General features: G+C 39.9%; 2 protein-coding genes across 2 annotated transcripts; both read right to left on the bottom strand.

Moving 5' to 3' along the window:
- Window positions 1-15,476: 15,476 nt before the first annotated feature.
- LOC131302299 (uncharacterized) lies at window positions 15,477-20,728 on the bottom strand. Its single transcript, XM_058328860.1, has one exon. The coding sequence runs from the start codon at window positions 20,154-20,156 to the stop codon at window positions 18,687-18,689; it is 1,470 nt and encodes a 489-aa protein (XP_058184843.1). The 5' UTR covers window positions 20,157-20,728; the 3' UTR covers window positions 15,477-18,686.
- A 1,709-nt stretch (window positions 20,729-22,437) lies between these two features.
- LOC131302291 (heat stress transcription factor C-1) lies at window positions 22,438-24,954 on the bottom strand. Its single transcript, XM_058328848.1, has 2 exons — window positions 24,529-24,954; window positions 22,438-23,213 (listed from the first exon to the last, which is right to left on the bottom strand). The coding sequence occupies exons 1-2, from the start codon at window positions 24,730-24,732 to the stop codon at window positions 22,530-22,532; spliced, it is 888 nt and encodes a 295-aa protein (XP_058184831.1). The 5' UTR covers window positions 24,733-24,954; the 3' UTR covers window positions 22,438-22,529.
- Window positions 24,955-25,995: the final 1,041 nt, after the last annotated feature.

The following is a 25,995-nucleotide window of genomic DNA, read 5'->3' as shown; positions in this document are numbered from 1 at the left end:
CTGATGGCAGGCCTGGATCGTTCCTGATCTGCATCAATGATCTGCTCATCACCAAGGACTGAATCTGGATGTGGTAGCCCTTCAGAGACTTCAGAAAGCTCTTGAGAGGAAAAAATGGGCTGATCTTGCCTCATAATTGGACTTCCCAAGTTCTGGCTTATTCCAGGCCTGAGATCTTGCTCCATTTGCGTCGAAACAGGCCTGTCGTTTGGCTCCTCTAGGCTTGGAACTGGCTTTTCATCTAGAAGTTTTTGAGAAACTCCTGAATGTTCGCTGCTGCGTTCAGGCATGAAGCTGTTGTAACCCAGGCCTTGCCGCTGGTCGGGAATCCTCAAAGGCTTGAACTGAGAATCTTGCCCCCCGAGTGCAGGGCTTTCGGAAGCTGAGGCCTGAGAGAAGCCTGGAGGCCTGGTGTACTTGTTAGAGGCTTGTTTAGACACATTCAGGCCTGAAGTCGAGCCTAAAGTGTCAAACCGTGATACTGGTGGTGGAGGAGTTGACAACTTATCCTTGAGTTTAGCCATCGCTTTATCAATGGCCTTGTCGAAGTTGTCAATGGCCTTATTGCAGTTGATAGTGGCCTTGTTGCAGTTGATTAGACATTCTTCAATCTTAAGCAAAGATGCATCCAAGGGATGAGAAATCTCCCGCGAGAATTTTTCGTTGGATGCAACGATATAGGTCTGAATGCCCATATTTTCCTCAACTTGGCCTCCAAAGGTCTGAGTATAAGGATCACCAAAGCCACCATTTTGGAATTCAGGCTGTCCGGGCAGGCCTGAATGCATGATACTTGAATAGCCACGTGACTTAGCATTAAGGAGATAGGCTACCTCATTGCGTAATTGGCATTCCTCATCTTCAAGTCTGCCAATTTCGTCTTCAAGCCTTCTAACTGCATCGTTGTAGTAGTGTTGTGCGTCGAGAAACCAACCATCCGTAGGATTGAGTCAATACTTCTCCATGTTGAGACGGTTGATCTCATCTTCAAGTTCATCGACCTTATCATAGCGCCAACTAGTTTCTTCTTCACAACGCCGAATCTCAATATCCAATTCAACGTATTGAATCGACATGAATCGGCGTGATCATACCCCTTGAAACGATTAGGGTCCCACCGGGCGTGCCAATGTTTGTTTCCGAAAAGTAACAATTGGCCTAGGAACAGCGAGTAGTGCAGTTCTAGGCCTGATGCAGGCGTGCCAGGGCTGGATTGCAGCCCAAATTCGTATCAAGGCCTGGAAGCCTTAATCTGACTTCTAATTGGACGAAAGTGCACGGCCTAAGGGTGGAGACAGTGAGGAGGTTCGTGGTTTGCATTTGCGGGCTAAGGACTTAAAATTTCCTAATCGTGTGAAAAATGGACAGAAAGGTAGAGCAAGGCCTAAAACAGAAATAAATGGACTTTATTAACGATTTAACAAAGTCTGATTACAAGGAAATGAAATAAAATCTAGGCTTGGCTAGATTGAGTACAAACTATTCTAGAAAGTATAGGTAATTGAACGATAAGCCGTGGGCTTGTTTGGTCAGGAACCGAAAGATAAAAATAGTTAAAAGATAAATGAAATGAAATTTGGATAAACCATGGGCTTTGATGGTCGTGGACCTAAAGATAAAAGATAATTAAAACATAAATTTGCATAAGCCGGGGGCTTGATGGTCGGGGACCTTGGCCAAGGCCTTCAGAACTGTGATTTATAGGAGCTACAGGTCTTAAGCTGCTTCAAAATGCTCCAATGCATGGCTGCCACATGGCCTTCTAACAGAGGCTTGAGCTTGAGCAGCTTCGAAATGCTCCAATGAGGGGCTACTCTCTGAACAAAACGTGCCTTTTACTCCAAGAAAAGGGCAAAGGCCTGAAAAATCCTTCTTTTCTGCATATAAATTTGAAAAATGGCAAAGAAAATTTCAGTTTCTGCAGTAGCTAGGCCATTCCGGGCCCACCACAGCTGCAGACCAATACTTCACCAGGCCTTTCTTATCATTTTATTGGACCTTGCATACTTGTGGGCCCTCTAAATCCTCTGAGGTTCATCTTTCACGGAAGAAGGATCCAGAAACAAAGGATTAACCAGACCTAGATGAGCTGCTTGTGAGCAGCTTGCTTAGGTCTGCATGAATCATTCACCAACAGCTCCAAGGGCTGCATGTGCGCCACCTGTCTCTAGCCTTGCTTCATGCTGAAGAATGGGGTCCCACCAGTTCAGACCTTGAGCTGCTTGTGAGCAGCTTACCCAGACCTGCCTATCAGGAATATTCTAGGCCTTTGAGCTGCTTGTGAGCAGTTTAAGGCCTTTGAGCTGCTTGTGAGCAGCTTAAGGCCTTTGAGCTGCTTGTGAGCTCCTTGTGAGCAGCTTAAGGCCTTTGAGCTACTTGTGAGCAGCTTAAGGCCCCCTAATTGCTCATTAAAGGCTTTAACGATGCTCTTAAAGCAGTGGGCCTTTCATCAATTGGGCCTGAACTTGTTGGTAAATCATGGGCCTTTGCCCAATGTAAGCCTTCTGAGCCCAAGCCTGGTGAGAAAACCAAGGCTTCTACCAATTTGAGCCCATTTCTTAGGCCTTTGTTACTTCTAGGGATTTGGGTTAGGCCTGGACGAAATACTCAGGCCTGGTGGACTGATTCAAGCCTTAGGCCTTTGACTAATTTAGGCCTATATGGAAGGCCCATCATTTCTTAAGAACCGGCCCTAATTCGTGGGCAACTGGTCGTAAGGTCTTTCAAGGCTAGGGCCTCGACCCTCGAGGCTACCTTTTAACCCGTAAATCTATTTCCTAATTTTTGACCAAAAATGGGTGTAAACAGCTGGTACTTTTTTTTGAAAACGTAGGCTGGTACTTCACATGGTACTTGTGCATGCATTTCTGGTACATGTGTCCGGTGTCCCATTGTTTTCCTTTGTATGTTTTTGTACCCCTTACGGACCATGCATTCAGGCCATATCGAAGGATAATTTAGCTCACTTTTTTTACCAACATTTATACACCAGCTTACTTGCTTGGACGTTTTTTAATGGTGAGCATGGTGTAGAAATTAGATTTTCCCTTGTAGTCCTTTATTATTCTGTCATACTCTTTTTTTTTCTTTTACCTTTTTCCTTTAAAATATTGATTGTATGTTGGATACCAAATTACCTGAAGTCCGGTACTTCGCTTTGTTTACAGTTTGTGGATTGCTCCAAATAAAAATTCTAACTCCACACCCATATACACACTCATACTCACAATAGAGGTGAGATCCACACACACTGGATGTGTAATGTGTGCGGACTCCACCTCTATTGTGAGTATGGGTCATAGTTCTGAATACCGTTTCGGACAGAGTACCGGTTTTCCTACTGGTACAGTACGTACGGATACCGGTCAGGTACCGGGTACCGTTTTGGATTTACCGCCACTACAATATATATAATAATTATATATAATTATAATTCAAAAAAATCTCCCATATCATACAATTCATCATAAAATATCTCTAGTCCCACATTGCTTAGTTACAAAACTTTTTTCCACTTTAAATGACTTTGCACACTAGTGAACTTGTGAATGAGAACCCAATAAGAGGTCTCGCGCGCTCGGAAAAATGTGCCGTGGCCGAAGGCAATTTGAAAAAACTGATTCGGAAACCAATTAACTGGGTGCGCGTCACGGGTTATTCGTGCGCAGGGGGGGTGCAAATCCAGGATCTAAGCCTCGCGCACATACTATTGGTTAAGCCCATGTTTTGCTAAAATTTTGAAAAACGTTTTTTTATTTTTTTGGGAAAAAAATCCTAAAACGTTTTTTTTTTTGTTTTTTTGGGACCAGAAAAAGAAAAACGTAGCGTAAAAAAAAAAAAAAACACTCTGCAAAATTTCGGCCGGAATTTTCGATATCCCGATACCGGCCGGTATTTCCCGAAAAATCCGGTACCGACCAGTAAGGACCGGTATTGGGACAGGAACGAAATTGGGGGGTTAGGGTACCGGTTCTTCGTCAAAACGGTACGTACCGGCCGGTACGGAACGGTATCAATAACTATGGTGTGGGTGTATAAGTGGGTGTGGAAGTAAAATGATTGTTGCTCCAAATTGTAAAACCAAAAAGCTATGTGCACAGCAGCGGTTTTCTCCCGCCTTGGGTCGTAAAAAGATGATCGGAGCCGCTCATTTTGTTCAAAATATGTCGTTTAAGGTCTCTGTAAAAAATGAGTTTCGTTTGATATCGTTAGAGGCGTTAACAAAACACCCAAAATCACTTCAGAATCATCATCTTTTTACAACCCGAGGCGGGAGAAAACCACTGTTGTACACAGCTGCTGTGCACGTAGCACAGCTCATTGTAAAATACCCTCTCTGTTGGCATAAAAATCTGTACCCGTTCTCTCTTCCTTTAGAGTTTGTGGTACGCGCATGTTGTGCCACTGCCAGTTCTATCTTCCCTAGGAATTTTTGATAGGTGGTACCCTCATAGTTTGCTGACCCCTTTTAAACAGAATTCCGGCCCACTAAATTCAACTCTATATGGGCATCATATGTCAGTTTTCTTGACTGGAAAATTATTTTGGACATTCTCAGCTATCTTTATTCTTCTTAGTCCCAAAAGGGACATTTTATTCCTTGCTTAGAGCAAGTTTACCAGAGTAGGTAAATCACCTTTTGTAGCTATTTTATCTATTCAAGACACCAAAAGAGAGCTGCAACAGAATAGGCAAACAAGTAGGTATTTTCCATTTATGAACAGTTCTTCTCTACTTCTACCTAACAACTGTTTACAAGGTAAGTATTAAAATATTCTCTCTCTCTCTCTCTCTCTCTCTCTCTCTCTCATCACCGTGAAACAAAATTCTTTCCATGTTTGATCAAAACCCAGTTTCAGCACAAAAACTGATTAGTTTGGTCAAAACCCAATTTTGAGCACAAAAATTGATTCTCCACTGCCAAGGTGGAAGAAACTCAGGGGAAGAAAATGATAAAGATAAAAGAAAATGATAAAGATAAAAGGAAAATAGTGGAAGAATGTATATTTTAATTGGTGTTAGGTAAATAGATAATATTAGTGTAATTGTGAAAGAAAAAGGTGATAGCTAAACTAAAATTGTGAACTATTTACAAAGTATTTTACCAAATCATTGGTATACATGGTCTTATAGGGTTCCATGCACCAGTAGCTATCATTTAAGCAGCGTCCTTGCGTCACCCCTTATACCGATTGTGTTTTATACAAGTTGAATGATAACCGAACTTGCGCTGCGTGGTTTAGCATTTTGTATGTGTCAAATTTTCAAAATATATGTAACTTTTTGCATGTCTATAAAAAGGCTGATTAACCTTTCATTCATGTGCTATTTGCAGGCTATGGGAGAGATTCCACCGTAGGAGAAGCTTATAGAGCTTTAACGTTTAAGTTGGTTACTCTCAGATAGGGCTGCAAATGAACCAAGCCTTAGTGGCTCGTTCAAGCTCGGCTCGGAAGTTAAACGAACAAGCTCGAGCCGATTTTTTCAGCTTATTTTGTAAATGAGCCGAGCTCGAGCTAGGATAAGCTCGGCTCGAGTTGGCTCGCGAGTCGGGGTATATATACTTAAGTTTAGGATTTTTATTGTTATTTCATAATTTGTTCTTTCCGTTTTCACTTTCTAGTCAACCAAGGGAAACGAAAGCACACGCATATCAGTACACCCCCGCTCCATAGGAAAATGAAAGATATATACCTTCACAATCAAAATATTTTTTGTTGTATTAGGCCTATACGAGGATATATATATATATATATATATATATATATATATATATATATACAGTCGGGATCCGGTAAGGGATCCCGCATTTTTTTAAAATGCGGGACTCCCCTTCCCGATTGAATTTCGATGATCCGAGCCGCTCAAAGTGATCAGAACGTGATTTTAAGGGTCCCCGCGAGAAATCAGCAAAAAAAATGACCGGGAAGGGCTTCATCCGAGCAGTTTTCATTTAACGGTTCAAAAAAAACTGCTCGGATGAAGCCCTTCCCGGTCATTTTTTTTGCTGATTTCTCGCGAGGACCCTTAAAATCACGTTCTGCACACATTGAACGGTTCAGATTTTCAAAATTTGATCAGGAAATGAAAGTCCCTCATTTTTTTAAAATGAGGGATCCCTCACTTGATAATTTGTGTATATATATATATATATATATATATATATATATATATATATACATTTTTTGTTGGTTCGTTAAGGCTCGTGAACAAGCTCGAGTCAAGCCAAGGTCTGCTCGGCTCGAGCTCGACTCGTTAAGTTTTCACTGAGCTCGAGCTCATGTTCGTTAAAAACTTAATAAACAAGCTTGAACACCGTAAAGCTCGGCTCGGCTCGACTCGTTTGCAACCCTACTCTCAGATTCTAAGTGTTATATTTGCTTGGTTTCCATTTTGAGGTGCATTCAAACTGATTGCGGGTCTGCGGTCCACATCAAATCTTACAAGCCAGACTACATTATGGGATTCTCTGAAAATAAATATAGGACATCCGATGGAGTTTGAACGGGTTAGTTGTACATAGGTGAACTATGCATATTACTTTCTCCGTCTGGATTTTATTATTCCTAATTCTTTTTTAACCGGCTAAAACATGAATCACATTTTTGAATTCGTAATGAATTTCATATCGTAGTACGCAATTACCAATATGGTGGGCTCTTGCGACCTTCATGTTTTCTCTCTCAGGGGAGTTGTTTTGTTTAATTTCGGAGAGAAGATAATGTCAGTGCTCGATTTGAATATATGGAAAGTGAGAAACCCCGCCAATAGCACCTTCAGCCTTGATTTGTCGGAAGGACCATCAATATCTTCTTTTTCTTTCAAAAGAAAGGCCCATCAAAAGGGCGAGATGATTAATGATGTATTGATTTTTTAAGGGTTCCATTTCGGATCCACGTAGATGATTCAAAATTACTCATTATTCTTACAATGTTTTTTTATGGATTCCCAGCTTAAGTCGATATCGATAAAGGCTTTTTTCATAACTCAAGATCCGTAGAAAATATGGTTAGAATAATGAGCGTTTTGAATTATCAATGTGGGCCCAAATGGACCCCACAACGATATGGCAGTCCAATTATTTTCCTTCCAAAGCTGTAATAGATTGGCCCCCATAGGAATGAAAATTCCACCGCTTGATTTTGCTTGATCATGAGCATTATTATAGCCTTGATAACAAATGTGAACCCCGCAACCGATAAATCCCACAGCTTTCGGCTTCTTCTGAATGTCAAGACCGACTTGCTACCAATGGAATTTAACGGCTATAAATATAAGGGTGTTGCTAATACAAAAATTGTTTTTATTGGTGCTAAAACTGTAGTGCATACAAACATTGCACCAGGTATAAAGCTTTTATGCAATCCAATTTTAGCGTTATCACATTATCATTTGTTTCTCGATGTAGCTCCAAATGTCATCCTCCAGCTTGGTGAGACGTAGAACAAGAAAATAGGTATCAAACTCCAAGCAACGAACTAAAAGAACATGGACAAACTTAAGTTAAGAGGCATAAATAAGCGTATTTACGCACCTATCAAAAGGCTTTTTAGTTGATCTTGGACAAGGGCCATGGACCTCAATGGAGACATTTGAGCAACTGCACTCCTCTGTAACCATTCATTTCCAACTTCATACACCTTAATAAGTGGTTCATGATTGACCGCTCAAGATACACCCTTTTTTTTAAAGGCAAATCCTAAGCTAAGCAAAGAACTATTCTTTGTCCACTCGAAATCTAAACCATGGGTTAGCAAGAAACCAACTCAGGAGAACACCCAGAGGGGCAAAACCCCAAAACATCCATTGGGCCAAGCCCAAACACCTACAGGTCTCGAGTCCAGATTTAACATTTCAACTCAAGGGCGGACCAAGGCCCGGCCCAAGATATGCCTTGGATGTATCTTTGCCGCCTCTCGTGTCCCTGGTTCAGTAATATAAATTTGATACAGTAATTTTTTCTTGTATTCCATCTTTCCTGCCAGGAAGAATTCCTCTTAGAATTTTTGATAGGTGGTGCCCTCACAGTGTGATAATCTCTTTTGAATCCTGGCCTACTAAATCCTACTCTATTCTGCATCATGTCTTTTTCTTGACTGGAAAATTATGCTGGACTTCTCGTCTGTCCATCGGTCTTCTTGGTCCCAGAAGGGACATTTTGTTTCTCTAAAACTTGTGTAATTGCTCTTGCTACTAGGGTTCCATGGACCAATATTTATCATCTAAGCAACTTCCTTGCTTTCCACTGCAAACATAAGTGGAACGGAAAAAAAAAATGTTGAAAATCACCATGTTCAAGTGTACTTCGATCTATCATCAAGATGATTTTTCCTAGTTATGATTTTCTCCTTTTGTTCTACACATTCTCTAATGTGCTTTTTTCCTTTTTTCTTTGGAGCTTTGAGTAATCTCTTCTAACTATGAGTGACTCATCTCGAATTAGGAATTAATTACGATTAAGAAGAGCATTAAAATAGGCCACATCAGTCTAAACGCAGGCTGTTCTCATAAAAATAGAGTCTAAAAATGCTGGCTATACAACCCATAAGACAATGACATTCCTTGGGAAAATAGGGACGCGTGTCACAAACCCTTTTGCTCTTTTTCTAAAGCTCTTTCTCCTCTAAAATAGTACTGAGAAATTGTGACTTTTTGTTTTAAATAATATTTTGTCCATTTGGCACATGAAATATGTTCTTCGTGTGCACTTGATGTGTTCCTCACAATATTTGTTTTTACGCCTACCTATTTTAACTTGCACAATGGAACAACATACAGCTGCGAAGTTGTGAAGAGGATTACGATAATGAAATTTTCTTTTGCCGATAAAAAAACGTTGTGAACGGGCAAGTGTAGGTCGCCACCATAATGTGTTGTGAACAAGGGATATGGAGCACAATTAATGCAGGGCATTCATGGAATAAAAAAACTATGGGTATATCATATGTACACTAGATTGTATATATCAAATGTACGTCAAATTGGGTATTCATAATGTGTTGTGTGTAGTAAACGAACACCAAATTATATAGGACTCACCTTGGAATTTCATACAAATGATTGGAGTCATTCAATTTGTTTAAAATATTTTTTCGTTATAATAAATTAGCTCATTTGGATATTGGTAAAGGTTTAATCACTTCGATTAATTTTGTTTCTGCGAAGTCATGAACAAAAATTGATTAAGCCATTGTGCATCTAAATGAGCTGATTAAGTGTGTCAATCAGATACTCCATCCGTCCCATTTTGATTGCTCATTTTTTAATTACGTGCTATTTTTTAATTACTTATATCTTTCAATCTGTAACGTTTTTCATAATTTTGAAAATTTTGTATTATAGAACTAATTGAAATTTATCAAATAAGATCCATATTGCATATTTTTTTCAAGATCCATACTGAAAGATATTGGCAAAAGACATAAGAGAGACAAAGAGAATAATGGACAATGAAAATGAGACGGAGGGATTACAAAATAATATTTGATCTAAACAACATATAGATTGGAAAAATATCCTCTTGAAGCTTCGATTAAGTGCGCCAAACTCATTCTGTTTCCATATAGACATGCTCCGCTCAGATATTATTAGGTATGTGATTGGCTTGAATTTTTACGTGACTCGTGGACGTTACAAGCTTTGTACTGTAAACGAATTCGATGCTCAAAATTGATTCAAAATGATGACAAAATTGGCAGGACTGCGCGGGGGCAGTCCAGTCCTAAGTCGCATAATTCACATACGCGTGCTTGAATGAGAGCACACGAGTGTAAAACCTTCTTTGATACACATTTCAAATACTAAAATTCAAGAGAGCATGAAAAACATGAGCGTAACGTAGAGATTGAGAATAATAGCGCGAGCATAACATTTTGGAAGCTTATAAAACTTACTTCTTTTTGGAGGAGGTGTAAAAGGGTAATATTATTTGACCACTCATCTAGATAATTGCAGACTAAGGAGGGCCAAGATGGATCTTTTAAACACACACGCACAAACTCTAACTCTCGATGTAGGAGTCAGCCGCACGGACACAGACCCAAGGGCCTCACCCATCCTTCGGATGGACCCGGAAGTCAAGGGTCTGGCCCAATCGTCCAGCTCCAAAGTGGCAGAGAAGCCGTTTCCTTTGCCATGATGGGCTCATGTGAACACTTGACGAGGATTACGATTGAAGTATTTTGCAACCCTGTGTGGGCACGTGTGCTCGACATGGGTTGCACGGGGCATTGGAGCGGTCCCCAAAAGTGGGGTAAAAGAAGAAGGGTTTTTTGTCTCATCCTTAAAACCCCAAGTGGGCCTGACACTTTTTTTTTTTTTTTGGTCTTCAAATTGACTTAACCCACCTGGCTGGTCCTGGCAAAGGTCGCGGGGAGCACGTGATTGAATGATTCTGAATCCAAGTTACAAAGGGAAATCATTTTTAGAAAAAGAAAGGGAGTAATTACGTAGTAGTACTGTACCATAAAAGTTTCACTAAAAGATGGAGTGAAAAAAATTAGTGCATATATATAACAAAGGAAAGTGCGAAAATGAAAACAAAATGTGGAAAGTATCTGAGTCCGACTATGGGTGCACCATTTGGTGTACAACAAATACAAGGGACGCTACGGACACCGACCAAAGGGGAGACCGACCAGCTATCGATGGCGCGCAGGACCCACTCCGGCCACTAAACGACTAATCCGATCAGTCCAAAAATTCTATAAAAAAAACAAGAGGACCCACGCTAGAATCAACAGCATCGGATGTGTGTAGGTGTTCGATCCAAACACCCAATTTGTATATATATACGAAAAAATGGGATGTTTGGATCAAGCACCTACACACATCGGATGTCATTGATTCTCGTGTAGGCCCACTCGTTTTTTTTAATAGAATTTTTGGACTGCTCGAATTAGCCATCCGATGGCCGGAGTGGGCCATGCACTGTCGGTAGCCGGTCGGTGTCCTTAGTTTTCTTGAACATATACACACCTGGTTGTGTGGAGCCTATCTCTAGATTCCGTATATATGATCAGAGTCACTCAATTTGCTTAGAACATTTTTTTTAAGGATTCTTGTACAAAATTAACTCAGTTGACAGTTAAGGGCTTGATTGATTTTTCGCTCAATTTTGTTATCATTAAGCGGTTCTGGTCATTTATGTGGGACTGCAAAGTGGGTCCCTTAATAACCAGGTGTATATTTGGGGCACAGCAAATGGTTTACCCATAGTTTTATTGACTTCGGAAATCTGTTTCTAAGATGTGTTAAGTGTGACATGTGGCTCTTAGGCTTAGCCCATCTGGTTGTATTCCTTAGCTTCCAAAGGAGACATCAAACCTCATTTGGTTGTTAAAACTTGTATTCCTCGGCTTCCATAGGAGACATCAAACCTCAAACCTCCTTTGGTTGTTAAAATTGTCCAAGAGTGATTCTAAACAAAATTCCAAAGAAATTTTTTTTTGGAAAAGAACGATTTTCCTATTGAATTGGACTGAGAAAATTAAAAGCGAAGAATTTTTCACAACTAAGAGAGCATTTTTGCATAGACCTACTTTTTTTTCTCTATTATTTTTGGACCCAAGGGTGACATGTGCCACTCCCACCCCCAATTGTCTCCGCCCCCGGGCCACTGCTTTGTGAAGCAATGAATACTAGTAACTCCGTAATAAACATTTTGAGAGTGATGATTTGGCTTTTGATTGCTCTTTCAAGGAGTACACCACGTGTAGAGATAATTACGGCCGGTCCAAAAAATAGGCCCGTATTCCCTCGAACTCCAACCCAATCTCAAAATTCACCGCTAAGGATTCCACAAACTTGTATGCCCCAAAACACCCTCCTGAGAGAGAACAACCTCACGTTGGCCACATCTCGTCCCTCTCCCTCTCGCACTCCCCAAACTTCAGCTCCCTCCCTTCCATACCTCGATCGCTGCCGCCGTCCTCCTCAAGCTGACCACACGCGGACGGCAGTCCTTGCACTTGTTTTCCAACGAGGACAGAGGCGATCTTGCTGACAATTGGAGGTGTCGGCATTGTCGACAATCCGATCTCCCTCTCTTTGTCGTCTTTACTTAGCTTCGATTTCGTACCTTTGTGGTCGTCATCGTCGGTGCAAAGCGATGTTGCCAGTTTACATATGTCATCATCAAACAAAGACAAAATTTGCGCCAAGAATGGCTGTTTGAGATTCATTGAAGAGTAGATCCGTAGTATTATTGTTGGTATCTATTAATGCATCGATTATTGCTCTGCGTTAAGCTCAGGTAATGCATTTAAATTATTGACTTCAGAATATACTTGTTTATATATGCACATGAACTGTTCGGTAAAATGTGAGTGAAATTCACGACTTTGAAAGCTAGTGAAATTCACTAGGTAAAATCTGCACCCAGTGAAATTTGAAATCCAACAAAAATTTGTGAAATTTGAAGTAGTGAAATTTCGCCAGAAAAAGATAATAAAATGTGAAATTTTATTTAATTAAGGGTATATAGGTAATCTTCATATGAGGTTATCGTTACAGGTAAATAAAAATTGAGTCCATCCTTTAAATTAAGTCTTGGTTTTCTAGACCTACAGGCAATTTTCTATAAAAAAAAAATGTTCTGAGATCGAGTAAATATGATACAACGATCAAATGGCTTGATCCAACCACCCTATTTTTCATGTATTTGTGTGTGTATATATATATATATATATATATATACACGAAAAATTGGGTGCTTGATCCAACTACCATACATACATCGGATGTCGTTGATTCCCACACACGCGCTCCTCGGTTTTTTTAAAAAACATTTTGGACGGCTCGGATCGGCCGTCTGGTGGCCAGAGATGGCCCGGCTGTGGCCGTCGGTACGATTTCGGTGGGCTTTGGTCGGTCCTCATAGGATTTCTGTATTTTTCACCGTTGGATTGGTACATATTTTCCAACCATTGGATTGGAAATCTTATGCCGGTTCAATCATGCCTTTTCAGTCGAAATTAGTGGAAAATTATGCCGGTTCAATCATTCCTTTTCAACTGGTAATCTATAATCAACCAAAATTATCTTCATCCTTCTCTCTCTCTCTCTCTCTCTCTCTCTCTCTCTCTCTCTCTCTCTCTCTCTCTCTCTCTCTCTCTCTCTCTCTCTCTCCTGGCCTATGATTATCTACGTTAGTTTTTGTTGATCAAAAAACTTTGCTCTGCTCTGGAATCTAAAAAAACTAACAAGTACTTTAACTTGAAAATCCTTCGGAATACCGAAATCCTACGTTCTTCTCATTACATTACTTACAGTTTGAGGTAAGTTTATTTTTCTTTATACAAACACTGATTTTTTACAATTAAGTTTTTCTCTTATTTTTTTGCTTATACCATGCTTGAACAGGCATAATTTTTTCTCTTTTTTTTTTTTGCCTATACCGTTCTTTTACTGGCTTTCTGGCCGATCAAAAAACCTAGCTACGAATGGGAAAATGTGCTTTCAACCTAAAAAGAATTAACCAAGCAACATTGATTTTTTACAATAAAGTTTTTCTCTTATTTTTTTTACTATATCGTGCTTGATCGGGCATAATTTTTTCTCTTTTTTTTGGCCTATACCGTTCTTCTTTTAATGGCTTTTTGGCCGATTAAAAGACCTAGCTACAAATGTGAATGTGCTTTCAATCTAAAAAAAACTAATGTGTTGATACCATTTATGGTCTCTGAATTGCTCTTTATGTCTAGATTTTTTGGCCGACCAAAATACCTAGCTTTATACCCGATCATTCAACAAAAAAAACTAACGCAGTTAAAAACCTAAACATAAACTTCATGGCTTTTTGGCCGATCAAACAAAAAATTATCATGGCTTTTTATTCGATCAAGCATCCTCACACACAGTTACGAATGTGAATATGTTTGAATCAACAAATTTACTAACGTAGTTACCACATCTTCATTTTTTGGTGTCCCATTTATAGGATGAATAATGCGAACGAAATTCATATGCTTTCAGTGATTAGCCAAAAGACGCATGAGGATGTGTTCGACAAATGTGTGAGAGACGTGGGTGGAAAAAAAGTTTTTGCTTACATTCTACGTGTTTGGCAAAATATGTGAGGCAGACACATGTATGGCAACATACTTTGCTTCTCTGCTCTTTTCTATTCAAAAAAACATACCTTGTTGATACAAACAAGAATCTTTAAACATGAAATTTCATAAGTACATGAATCTAATAAAAACTCATTCATCTTTAGGTTATAGGTACAATTTTAAATCACAATAAAAAAAACTAATTTCCACATTCTATATATGCTAGAAAAAGAAAGGGTGAACCGAAAGTTCTAATATCAATTTTAAAATTTATGTTCCCTAAACTATTGAAGGAGTTATACGTCTTGGGATTAAGAAAATAAAAGAACAGATTGCTAACACGAAATTTCATAAGTACATGAATCTAATTAAAACTTTTTCACATACTTAGGATGTTTTGTTTTGACGTTTGCTTGGACAGCAATAGACAGGCAATGCGGCACCTTTTTGGTCACTACCAATTTTGAGCGAGTATGCTTCCTTGATTAGTGACTTGATTTTTCTAACAATGTTACCTCAGATAATCCCTTTTAACCATTCATGTTTTATGTGTGTGAATCTTCTTTGTTGAATGAGTTTTTTTTTTTTGTGCCTAATTGGTTGGTTCTTTTTCAGTATCAGTTACTAGCTAAACCTAAGCAATGAGCATGAAGCAATGAGCATGAAATTGACTTTTTATTTTTTTCTTGAGCAAGAAAATAAAAGGTTTTGCTCTATGAGAGAGACAATTGTCAACAACCTCTTACGTTGTATGTTTTTTTTGTTTTCGCCCAATTCCTAAGAGGAAATATAAAGTTTTGATTTGCTTTCTTTTTTATCAAGGTTTATTTGTTGCGGCAGTACCATAGGTAAAGTTCAGTAACTATAGTTGCTGGGAGAAATCAACCATGAGGTTGCGTCCAAGCACGAAAATTTTTTGAAATTGATAAATGCAAGGGTTAGTCATGTAAAGCTGATTGATAAAATTGATTAAATAGTGGCCGACCAAAGCCCCCAAGCTATTCAACTGTATGCTGCCATTATTTTCCTTCTTTTTTGTTTCCTACTTTTGTAGAGTTAGAAACTTAGAATGCCCTACAGGGGCTTAATTCTTCTGTAAGTGTAAGATCACTACTTTTTTCAGGCGTGTCGTTGGTTCTTCATAGATATTGGACATTGATCTTTTTGGGCATTTCCTATAGTTTTCATGCGCAATGCAATTAGTAGTGGTGTAATGTGGTTCATGGTTAACCTACTAAAAATCAAGTTCGTGGTTAATGTAGCGGAAGCTTATGAAGAACGGAACTATTTAATCGAGTTCGAAATCCGTTGATTCGTAACGAATACCCGAAGATCAAAATCCTTCTCTAAACCTGTTTAGTCAAAGAATACCCAGGAATAAAGGCATCAAACACTCTGTTGATTCCGTAGAATACCAAAGAATTTGGAATAAAGAGATTAGGTCTCTCTATAATTTTATCAATAAAAAAATAATCCCCCTAAACGATTACATAGTGCTGGTTATATAGAAAAGACTAACACCTTCCTAACTCCCTAGAGTTAAGAAAAAGGAAACAAATCAAATCCTCTCTAGAGTTAAGAAAATGAAACAAATCAAATCCTAAACAAAAAGGAAAGATTTTAAACAAAACGAGAAACAAAAATCAAAGGCTTGGATATAGTAAATAAGGACTTAAATATGCTAAAAGCTGAAATCGTTTTCAGACTTGCTGGTCTTCAACGAGCCTTCCGATGGGCCCGGGTTTGGGCTCGGGTTTTCATGTACTCTTCAGCTATGTGATCCGCACCATCCTCCCCTGGGTGAAAAGAATTCGACCTCGAATTTGCTGGCTCATCATCAGAATTGTCACCATAGTAAGGAAAGAGATGTTTGACATTGAACACATTGGAAGTGCGGATGTGGCTGGGGAGTTGCAAACGATAAGCATTTGAGTTAATTTTCTCCACAACCTCCAATGGGCCAATTTTTCGAGCTGCAAGTTTGTTGTATTCCCCCGCTGAAAATCTGTCCTTCGTGAGTACTGCCCAAACAAAGTCACCAACTGCAAATTCCACGAGGCGACGCTTCTTATCAGCAGCACATTTGTATTTTGCAGTGGCCTCTAGAAGATTATGCTGAGTATTTGTGTGAACATCCTGAAGATGGGCAATCAGCTCTGTAGCTTTACCATGAACTCGCTTGAGGTCGGGAACGGGTGCAAGATCGACTGGAGCTCGCGGCTGATAACCATAGTTGACTTGGAATGGGCTAAAACCCGAACTACGATTAACAGACCGATTATAAGCAAACTCTGCTTGATATATCCTTTGGTCCCATGACTTCAAATGATCACCAACAAGACACCGCAATAAATTACCCAATGAGCGGTTGACAACCTCCGTTTGTCCATCCGATTGCGGATGATATGCACTGCTGAAGTCAAGTTTGGTGTTAGCCATTCTCCAAAGGCTCCTCCAAAAATGGCTAAGGAACCGGGAGTCCCGATCGGAGACAATTGATGTTGGTAGCCCATGAAGACGATAAACTTCCCGAAAGTACAGTTGGGCAACATTAACGGCATCCGTAGTCTTCTTGCAAGCGATAAAGTGTGCCATTTTAGAGAACCTGTCTACCACAACAAAGATAGAATCACAACCCCGCTTTGTGCGTGGAAGTCCCAAGACGAAATCCGTGCTAACGTCGGCCCACGGCTGACTAGGCACTGGTAAGGGCATGTACAACCCGGCATTTGAGGCTGTACCTTTCGAGACTTGACAGATGCGGCATCCCTCCACCAACTTTGCAACTTCTTTTCTCATGGTGGGCCAAAAGTAAGAATTGGCCACCAAGTGAAATGTCTTGTCTCGCCCGACATGCCCCTCTTCATGTAGTTCCTTGATAAATCGAAGGCGTAAGCTAGATTCGGGAACACAGAGTTGGTTGCCTTTGAAAAGAAACCCCTCCTGCAAAAGATAGTCTGATCGTTGCCCTGCCTTAACGTCACGAAGAATGTTCCCAAAAAAAGGATCAGCAAGCAATAGTTCCCGAAAAGAATCGAACCCAAGTACTTTAGTTCGCATGGTAGTGAGAAAAAGAACACGTCGACTAAGTGCATCGGCCACCTTATTCATAACACCTGACTTGTGTTTGAGAACAAAGGTGAATTGCTGCAAGTAAGCAGCCCAATTGGCATGCCTAGATGATAGTTTGTCCTGACTGTTAATATGTTTCAACGCATCATGGTCAGAAAACAAAATGAATTCACTTTGCGATAAATAAGAATACCAGTGCTTTAAGGCTTGGACTATTGCATAGAATTCAATGTCATATGTGCTATAGTTTGTCCTCGACCCACTTAGTTTCTCGCTGAAGTAAGCAATTGGTCGGCCTCCTTGACTCAAAACAGCCCCAATTCCCACTTTTGATGCATCACAATGCAACTCAAAGGGTCTAGAAAAATCTGGTAGTATAAGTAAAGGAGCAGAAGTTAACTTTTGCTTAATCGCTTGGAATGCCTTCGTCGCAGCCTCTGTCCATGAGAACTTCCCGGCCTTCATACAATCAGTAAGAGGCGCCATGATGCTACTGAAATTCGGGATAAATCGGCGATAAAAAGATGCCAACCCATGGAAGCTGCGCACTTCATAAATGTTCTTTGGTAAAGGCCATTGATGTACTGCCTCGACTTTGGATTCATCTACCGAAATACCATCCTTTGAGACCACATAACCAAGGAATAGCACACTTTCTGTCATGAATGAGCATTTTCCGATAGCAGCATAAAATTTTTCCTTGTGCAATAAAGAGAGGACTTGCTGTAAGTGCTGAAGGTGCAACTCATGGTTAGCACTATAAATCAAGATATCATCAAAGTAAACTACGACAAACCTCCCAATAAAAGGACGAAATAACTGATTCATCACACGCATAAAAGTACTGGGTGCATTTGACAATCCGAATGGCATAACCATCCACTCATATAGCCCCTCACGAGTCTTGAAAGCTGTTTTCCATTCATCCCCTGCCCGGATGCGAATCTGATGGTATCCGCTTTTGAGATCCAGCTTGCTAAAGACAGTCGCTCCACTGAGTTGATCCAACAAATCATCCAACCTAGGAATTGGAAATCGGTAACGGACTGTGATCTTGTTGATTGCGCGGCTATCCACACACATACGCCACGAACCATCTTTCTTGGGAATTAGCAGGGCAGGTACGGCGCATGGGCTAAGACTCTCTCGGACGTGCCCTTTGGCCAACAACTCCTCAACTTGGCGGCGAAGCTCTTCGTGTTCTTTCGGACTCATTCGATAATGGGGTCGGTTCGGTAGATTGGCCCCAGGCACGAAGTCAATTTGATGTTGTATGTCTCGTACGGGAGGCAACTCTGATGGTAATTCATTAGGAAATACACTATTGAATTCTTCGACCAATTTCCTCAGCGTATCCGGTATTTCACTGCCTCCTTGTTGTTCCTTCCCTACCAACATGTATACTACATTTGCTTGGGTCATCTCCCCCAAGAACTGATGCATGGACAACAAGTTGGATACCCGTTCGACTGTTGGTTTTGGGGCACCTTCTTTGTTGGGCACAAGTACAATTTTAACTTGGTTGAACATGAAAGAGTAAGTATTCTTGCGGCCCTCATGTTATACGTCCCTGTCAAATTGCCATGGTCTACCCAACAAAATATGACAAGCATCCATTCGAACAACATCACACCACACTTTATCTTTATAGTGAGAACCAATTGAAAAGGAAACCAAACAACGTTCAGAAACTGTTACCTCTTTACCCTTTTGTAGCCACGATAGCTTGTACGGGTTTGGATGCTTCTCGGTGCTTAGGGCCAGCTTCTTAACAGCCTCCTCTGCGATCACATTTTCACAACTTCCAGAATCGATCACAAGTCTGCACACTTTGCCACCAATGGTACATGTGGACTGGAAGATATTATTTCGAAGCCAACTATCGCCCTTAGCCTCTCGTGGGGTATAACAAGCCCTGCGTACCACCAGTAGAGGACCATCATCCCCCATGACGTGTTCCTCGGACACAACCTGTTCGTGTTCTGAATCAAAGACTGGATCTTGTAGGGACACGTCAAACTCATCCCCTACAATCTCTTCACTTTCCATAAACAGCCCCTTCCCAAATGGACCTGCCTTCTTACAATCCGCAATGCGATGTCCTGGTTCACCACATTTAAAGCACCGCGGGCCGCTTGTCGCGATCGGGTTTCTGTTTTGTGGCACCACTGGTAGGTTACCAACCTGTATGGTCCCTCTATTGATCCCTGATTGTGTTGTGTTACGATTAGATCCACTTGCCCCACCGTAATTTCCTAGCCGCCGCTTTGCTTGCTTCTCCGCTTGTAAAGCCTTCTGATGTGCTTCAGAAACGGAGTAGGGATCAAAAAAATTCAAAGTCTCCTGATACGCAATTTGTAAACCCCCAATATAGCGCGAGACCAGTTGTTCCTCTGTTTCCCCTAGATCATTACGGGCCAATAACTGATAGAACTCTGTAGTGTACTCTTCAACTGTCTTTGCCCCTTGCCGGAGATTTTGAAAATTTTGGTACAGCGTCCGAGTATAGTTATGGGGTAAAAACGCTACTCGCATATGCTTTTTCATCTTGTCCCACGAATCAATTTTTTTCTTGCCGTGCCTCAATCGAGTGACTTTTGATTGTTGCCACCATGCTGCTGCTCGGCCTCGAAAACGTGTAGCCACTAAGGGCACTCGTTTATTCTCTGGAACCTCCTTAAACTCCAAGATCTCCTCGATGGAAAAAAGCCAATCGAGAAATTCTTCTGGTTGCAAAGTGCCATGAAACTCTGGAAGGTCAATTTTTAATCCGGCTTCCCACCGATGAGAGCCAGTATCTGTGGGTCGCCTGTCCCTCCTTCGAGCAAGATCCCTCGCAAAGGGATTTTCCTCATCCTCCGCTGCACTTCTTTCCTCTTCCTCCTCCGTGAAGTGGGTATTCAGTGGTGGTTGTTGAAATGCCACCGTCAATGCTGCGATTTGTTCAGTCAAAGCAGCGATTTGCTGTTGCATCCTTGCGTTATCAGTCTCGTAAATTTCTTCCATTGTACGTTGCTTCCTTGGTGCCATGGGTGCTAGGACGTAACCTGGCTCTGATACCAACTGATGTAGCGGAAGCTTATGAAGAACGGAACTATTTAATCGAGTTCGAAATCCGTTGATTCGTAACGAATACCCGAAGATCAAAATCCTTCTCTAAACCTGTTTAGTCAAAGAATACCCAGGAATAAAGGCATCAAACACTCTGTTGATTCCGTAGAATACCAAAGAATTTGGAATAAAGAGATTAGGTCTCTCTATAATTTTATCAATAAAAAAATAATCCCCCTAAACGATTACATAGTGCTGGTTATATAGAAAAGACTAACACCTTCCTAACTCCCTAGAGTTAAGAAAAAGGAAACAAATCAAATCCTCTCTAGAGTTAAGAAAATGAAACAAATCAAATCCTAAACAAAAAGGAAAGATTTTAAACAAAACGAGAAACAAAAATCAAAGGCTTGGATATAGTAAATAAGGACTTAAATATGCTAAAAGCTGAAATCGTTTTCAGACTTGCTGGTCTTCAACGAGCCTTCCGATGGGCCCGGGTTTGGGCTCGGGTTTTCATGTACTCTTCAGCTATGTGATCCGCACCACTATAGTTGCTGGGAGAAATTAACTATGAAGTTGTGCCCAAGTAGAAAAATTACTTGAAATTTGTATATGCAAGGGTTAGTCGTGTAAAGCTAATTGATAAAATTGATTTAATAGTGGCCGGCCCAAGCCCCCAAGCTATTCAATTGTATGCTGCCATTATTTTCTTGATTTTTTGTTTCCTACTTTTGTAGAGTTAGAAACTCAAAATGTGAGATCACTAATTTCTTCAAGCATGTCGTTGGTGCTTCATAGGTATTGAACGTAGATCTTTTTGGACCAGTACGTATCGTTGCTAAATTTAACTATTTTCCTTTTAGTTTTGGTTAGAGTTTAAGAATGACCTAAAGAATTTCATGGCCTTTGTTTTTTTTTTCCCCCTATAATTTGGAGTCCAATATCCTCACGCTGTTAATAAGGTGTTAATGTGTTTATCTTTATGACATTGTGTTTTGATTTGTATTATAGATGTGTTTACCCGGGGCCGGGGTATTTTGGTTTGGGTCAGATAATGTTTTCGCCTACCTAAGGATTTGAAAAGCATTCATATCTTTATTCCACATTTTTATTCACACAACATTGTAGTCCTTTGATTAACAAGTTATTTGGATTTGCCTTTAGGCTAAGTTATGTTTGTTCTTTCAGTTCCCTAACCTTGCATATTTTACGCTGCAGTGGGTGCTATGGGGATGGGATATTGGAGAAATGAGAAGGCTCTGCAAGTAGGTGGCGGATTTAGTTGGTTGTGGCTAGTTCAGGTTGTTTGTCCAACATGTGAAAACTTAATTTTTAGATTTTGAAATCTAAGTGGTCTTATTCTTTGAATGTAGAAGTCCTTTTTGTTTTTTATTTGGTTGACTTAACTTCTTATAAATTATAATCTGTTTAGATATTTCAAGACTACGCTATAACTTGAGGGAGAGTCATGTTGGTTGGACAATGTATATCAGTTGAAGAACATGGTAATTGTCATAGATGAGTCTTACCGTAGGCTGATACATCTTCAAAATCACCTTACTCTTACTGAACCGTTTCTGATGCTTCTCATCGAAAATGCTTCTGGTGCCGTTCAGTATGATGGAGAACCAAGGGATCGAGCATAAAACTCTATACAAAATTCTTCTTGAGTTGTGATATTGGATTATATTTGCTATTGACATCTTGCATTTTACTTGAAAGATTTACTCCATTTGTTAGAGGGATTTAATTCAACATTTTCCTCTCTACCTTCTCCGCTTGCATCAATGATGGCTTGGAGTACTAAACCTCTATTGTGATCTGTGAAATCCACGTAGTTTGTTTTGATAATTGGCATGTGTTTTTACTTTACTAAACAACCATGTAGTGTAATGCAAATGCAATATATGAACTTTTTTTTTTTTTGTCAACTCCCATATCTTATCACACATTGCTAAGCATTCTCAGAGCTGTATTGAATACCCAATCCTTTGAGCCGTGCCTTCAGGCATAGGCATGCGCTAGTAAGACTGTATGATTAACGGTTTGAATTATCAATAAAGTTCCAATTGTATTAGCATACCAAAGAAAATCAAAGAAATATGGAGGGAAGGGTGTCTCTGTAATGCATTTGCAATTAGTGTGTACTTTCGAACAATGCAAAAAAGTTTGGAAAAATATATTTCTAAAAATAAAAAAATCAAAGTGGCACGATTTATCGTAGGGAGCAATTAAAATGAGGCAGTTAGAGTACTAGTTTCTAAAAAGACCAATATTTCATAAGAACAAACTTAGGAAATAAAAAATAAAATAAAAAAGATAGAATACAACATAAATCATGTGAAGAAACTAAAATCCCCCTCCAAACAGTGAGAAAGGATAAGGCGGTGGATTTTCGTCCACCCCACCACCCATCCCTCCAAAATAACCCATCTCCCCATACCCCGAAACACCACCCACCGGCGGTAACGCCGCCGCGAAACCACCAACCATGGCGGAGCCGGAGACCGCCGGCAACTGACTAGAGAAAGACCCATAACTATAAGGTTCTCTGGAAAATGACGAAATTGCCCCTACCCCTGCCCCTTCATCTCCCTCCTCACTGCTCATAACCGACGGTGGAGATTCGGACGACGACGATATCATCATGGTCGTCGTCCGTCTCTTCTTCTCCCCTTTTAATCTCATGGACCCGCCTTTCTCCATCATGATACGTGGCACGATCTCGGGGTCTTCCATGACTTTACACAGGAAATCCATCATCTGCTGCGGTCGTTTCTCCGTGACCTCTAGCCTTCTGTTCATGCCTTCCAGTTCTTGTTCTAGGTCTCCCTGTTCTTGCTTCAGCTTGGCTATTTCTTTTAGTAATTCCTTGTCGTCCTCTTCTTCCTCTTCGTAATTGTGACGCAGTAAGTAGGGATTGGTGACCTTGCTGTGCTTCCTTCTGACTATGTTCTTCAACAAATGCTTTTGGCCTCGGAGAAACCACTCGTTTGCGAATTCCCAGTTGTCTGGATCAACCTTTCGGAAACCCTGTTGCAAAATCAAGCTGTTTAAATTAATTTTTTTAACTATTCTAATAATACTAACTTCTGTCGATTAAAAAAAAACCACCTAATTTATCCAAGATGAGGGTGTCCAAATCTGTGCAGCAACTATCTGACTTTTAACCCCATAAAGGGTAGAGTGAAAAGTTTTGTTTAGTGGAAGGAAAACCTTATCCATGAGAAGTTCTTCAGTGCCAGGTGGGCACGGGCCACGTGGTGCCAATCACCATCTCGGCTGTCTAAACGTATTTTGGACGGCCAGATGTGTTTGAGTAATTTTTTTAGTGTAAAATTATCAAAACACCCCCTCAAGTCCAAACAAATTTGGACCGTTCAAAATACGTTTGGACGGCAGAGATACGTGTTCGGCACCACGTGGCCATGCCCACCCGACACTGAAAAATTCCTCCTTATCCAGAGTCAACCAATATTGCTGCAGTGAGCCAGGGATAGTCAGTTGACAATTAAAGCCTCAAAAAGCTCTTAATTTAGGATTCAGTTCGCGCATGCGAGTTACTAATTCATTGGTTCGGACAGTTTATATGGGCTGTCACAATTTTGATCAGGTGAAGAGCTTGTGAACGGTAAGATGGGTCTCACGAATTAATTGGTCTAGTGGACCGAATATCAAATTATTAAAAAGACAAAAACTTAATTAGAGTTCAAGTTAAGTCCGGTGAGGTGTTGTGCAGCACTATTCTATGCATATCCAGGTGGTTCATTCAACAATCTAACGATTTTATCTCTGTAATATACGGCTCAAATGCTCGGATGGTGAAAATGAGATTTGGACGGTTAAATTGCCGAACGGACGATCCGGACGTGCACAACATCACGGTGCCACACTGACACAGCACCATCGCCCCGTTCGTGAATTTTTTTTTTCAATTTTACAATCGAGAAAAGTAAAACTTCAATTGTGGAAAGAAAAGTAAGACTTCAACTAGCAAAACTTTTCGTTCCATCAAGTAAACATGTCGTCCTTGCAATCCTAGCTCGAGATTTTGTGGGGGAGTGATTTTTCCAAAAATTTGATAGTGGCAAATCGAAGATGTTCAAAAGAAAAAAAAAATGGCAAAAAAATTGTTAAAAATTAAAAAAGAGCTAGAGTCCTGAAATACAAATATGATAACTTCAGTGGGGTCAATTAGTAGCGTCTAAAATGTGTAAATTGAGCACAGAAAATTATTGGCCGAGTTCTAAGCTCTAACCAATTGGTTGAACCACTAATCCCTTTTTTCTGGTCCCCTGTTTCAAAAAAAAGAGATGTTCCAAAAGAGATTGTAGAGTTTTTCACTCACGTATGTATTGAGCTGGCGAACGAAGCTCGAGAAGTTGTTGTGCTTGAAGTACGCCGAGAGCAACCGCAGCGAGAAATCGAGAGGGTCGATGACGATGAAGCTGTTGTTGGCTTTCCCCCAGCTGATTATATGGTCCGTCGCCGGATCGCTGACCATCTGATACGTCTTCATCACGAACGGCGCGATTATATTGCCAGACTCCATCACCCGAAAGTCCCCCCCCGTTCCTGTTCTTAAATACTTTTATCTTCTTCCCTGTCTGAGTTTCAACTTGCGCTGTACCGCTCTCTGTATTTGGTGAACCGAACCGGGAAGAGAGAGAAATTTGTGGGGTTTGAGAGAGAGAGAAAAAAACTTGTTGGGTGGATGTGATTTGTCCTTCATGGGTTCAATTGCGATTGGAGTATATAAGCAGGGACGAGAATTTTTTCAGTGCCCGTGGATACCATGTCACTCGGCTGATATGGTGTTCGATAGGGCACATCTAAGTCATCCAAAAACATATTGGACCATCTAGATTAACACACACTCTCTCTCTCTCTCTCTCTCTCTCTCTCTCTCCGAGGGTGGGTTTGAATTGAAAAATTAAGTAACTTAGGTTGTGTTTGGTTGAGAGTTTAGTTTAGTTTAGTTTTGGTAGTGGGTGGAGAGAGAAATGGAATAATGATTGAAGACAGGGGTAATGATTGGAGAGAGATAGAGAGAGATGTGAAAGTAATAATTGGAAAAATAAGGTAATGATTGAAGAAAGAAGTACGGTAATGATTGGAAAACAAAACTAAAACAAAACTAAAATGGCAAACGAACAAAGCCTTAATTTTTCGTCTTTATTCAATTTTTTTTTTGCATTTGTTTGTTATACGTTAAACTTTTGTGATTTATTGATTTATCTCGATAAGAAGAATCGAAAAAATAAAAAAATTTGATAGAAACTCAATTTTTTTGAATAAAGACAAAAATAAGTTAATAAGTTAACTTATTTTATGTATGCCCCATTGCAGAAAGCTTCTTAAAAAATAAACAATTTATTTCACATTTTCAAACTCAAAAATAAAGTAAATGAAAAATAATTTTCCAATGTTTTTTGCATCTTATAGAAGATCTCATCGAGATCTTCCAAACATAATTCATATTGCATATTTTTAAATTTTAATAAGTCCATAACTTTTTAGCTTAAAATTGTCTTCTTAAAAAATAAAGACTTTTTTTTTTGTTTCGGAACGGAGCCTTATTTGTGTCTTTTTAAAAAAAATTACTCGTATGAGTTTCGATAAAAAAAATTTACTTTTCCGATTTCTCTTATCGAAACTAATCAATAAGTTACAAAAGTTTGAAGCAAAACTAATAAATGCAATTTTTTTAATAAAAACAAAAAACAAATCACTATTTGACTTTTAAAGCCAAATTGGTCATAAGCCGTCCAAAACTGAAATAAACAGCCAAATATATTGAGCGGGTATCACGTGG

This window comes from Rhododendron vialii, chromosome 1a (assembly GCF_030253575.1).
Source record: "Rhododendron vialii isolate Sample 1 chromosome 1a, ASM3025357v1".
Lineage (NCBI taxonomy): Eukaryota > Viridiplantae > Streptophyta > Magnoliopsida > Ericales > Ericaceae > Rhododendron > Rhododendron vialii.
This window is presented reverse-complemented; position numbering and strand designations above follow the sequence as displayed.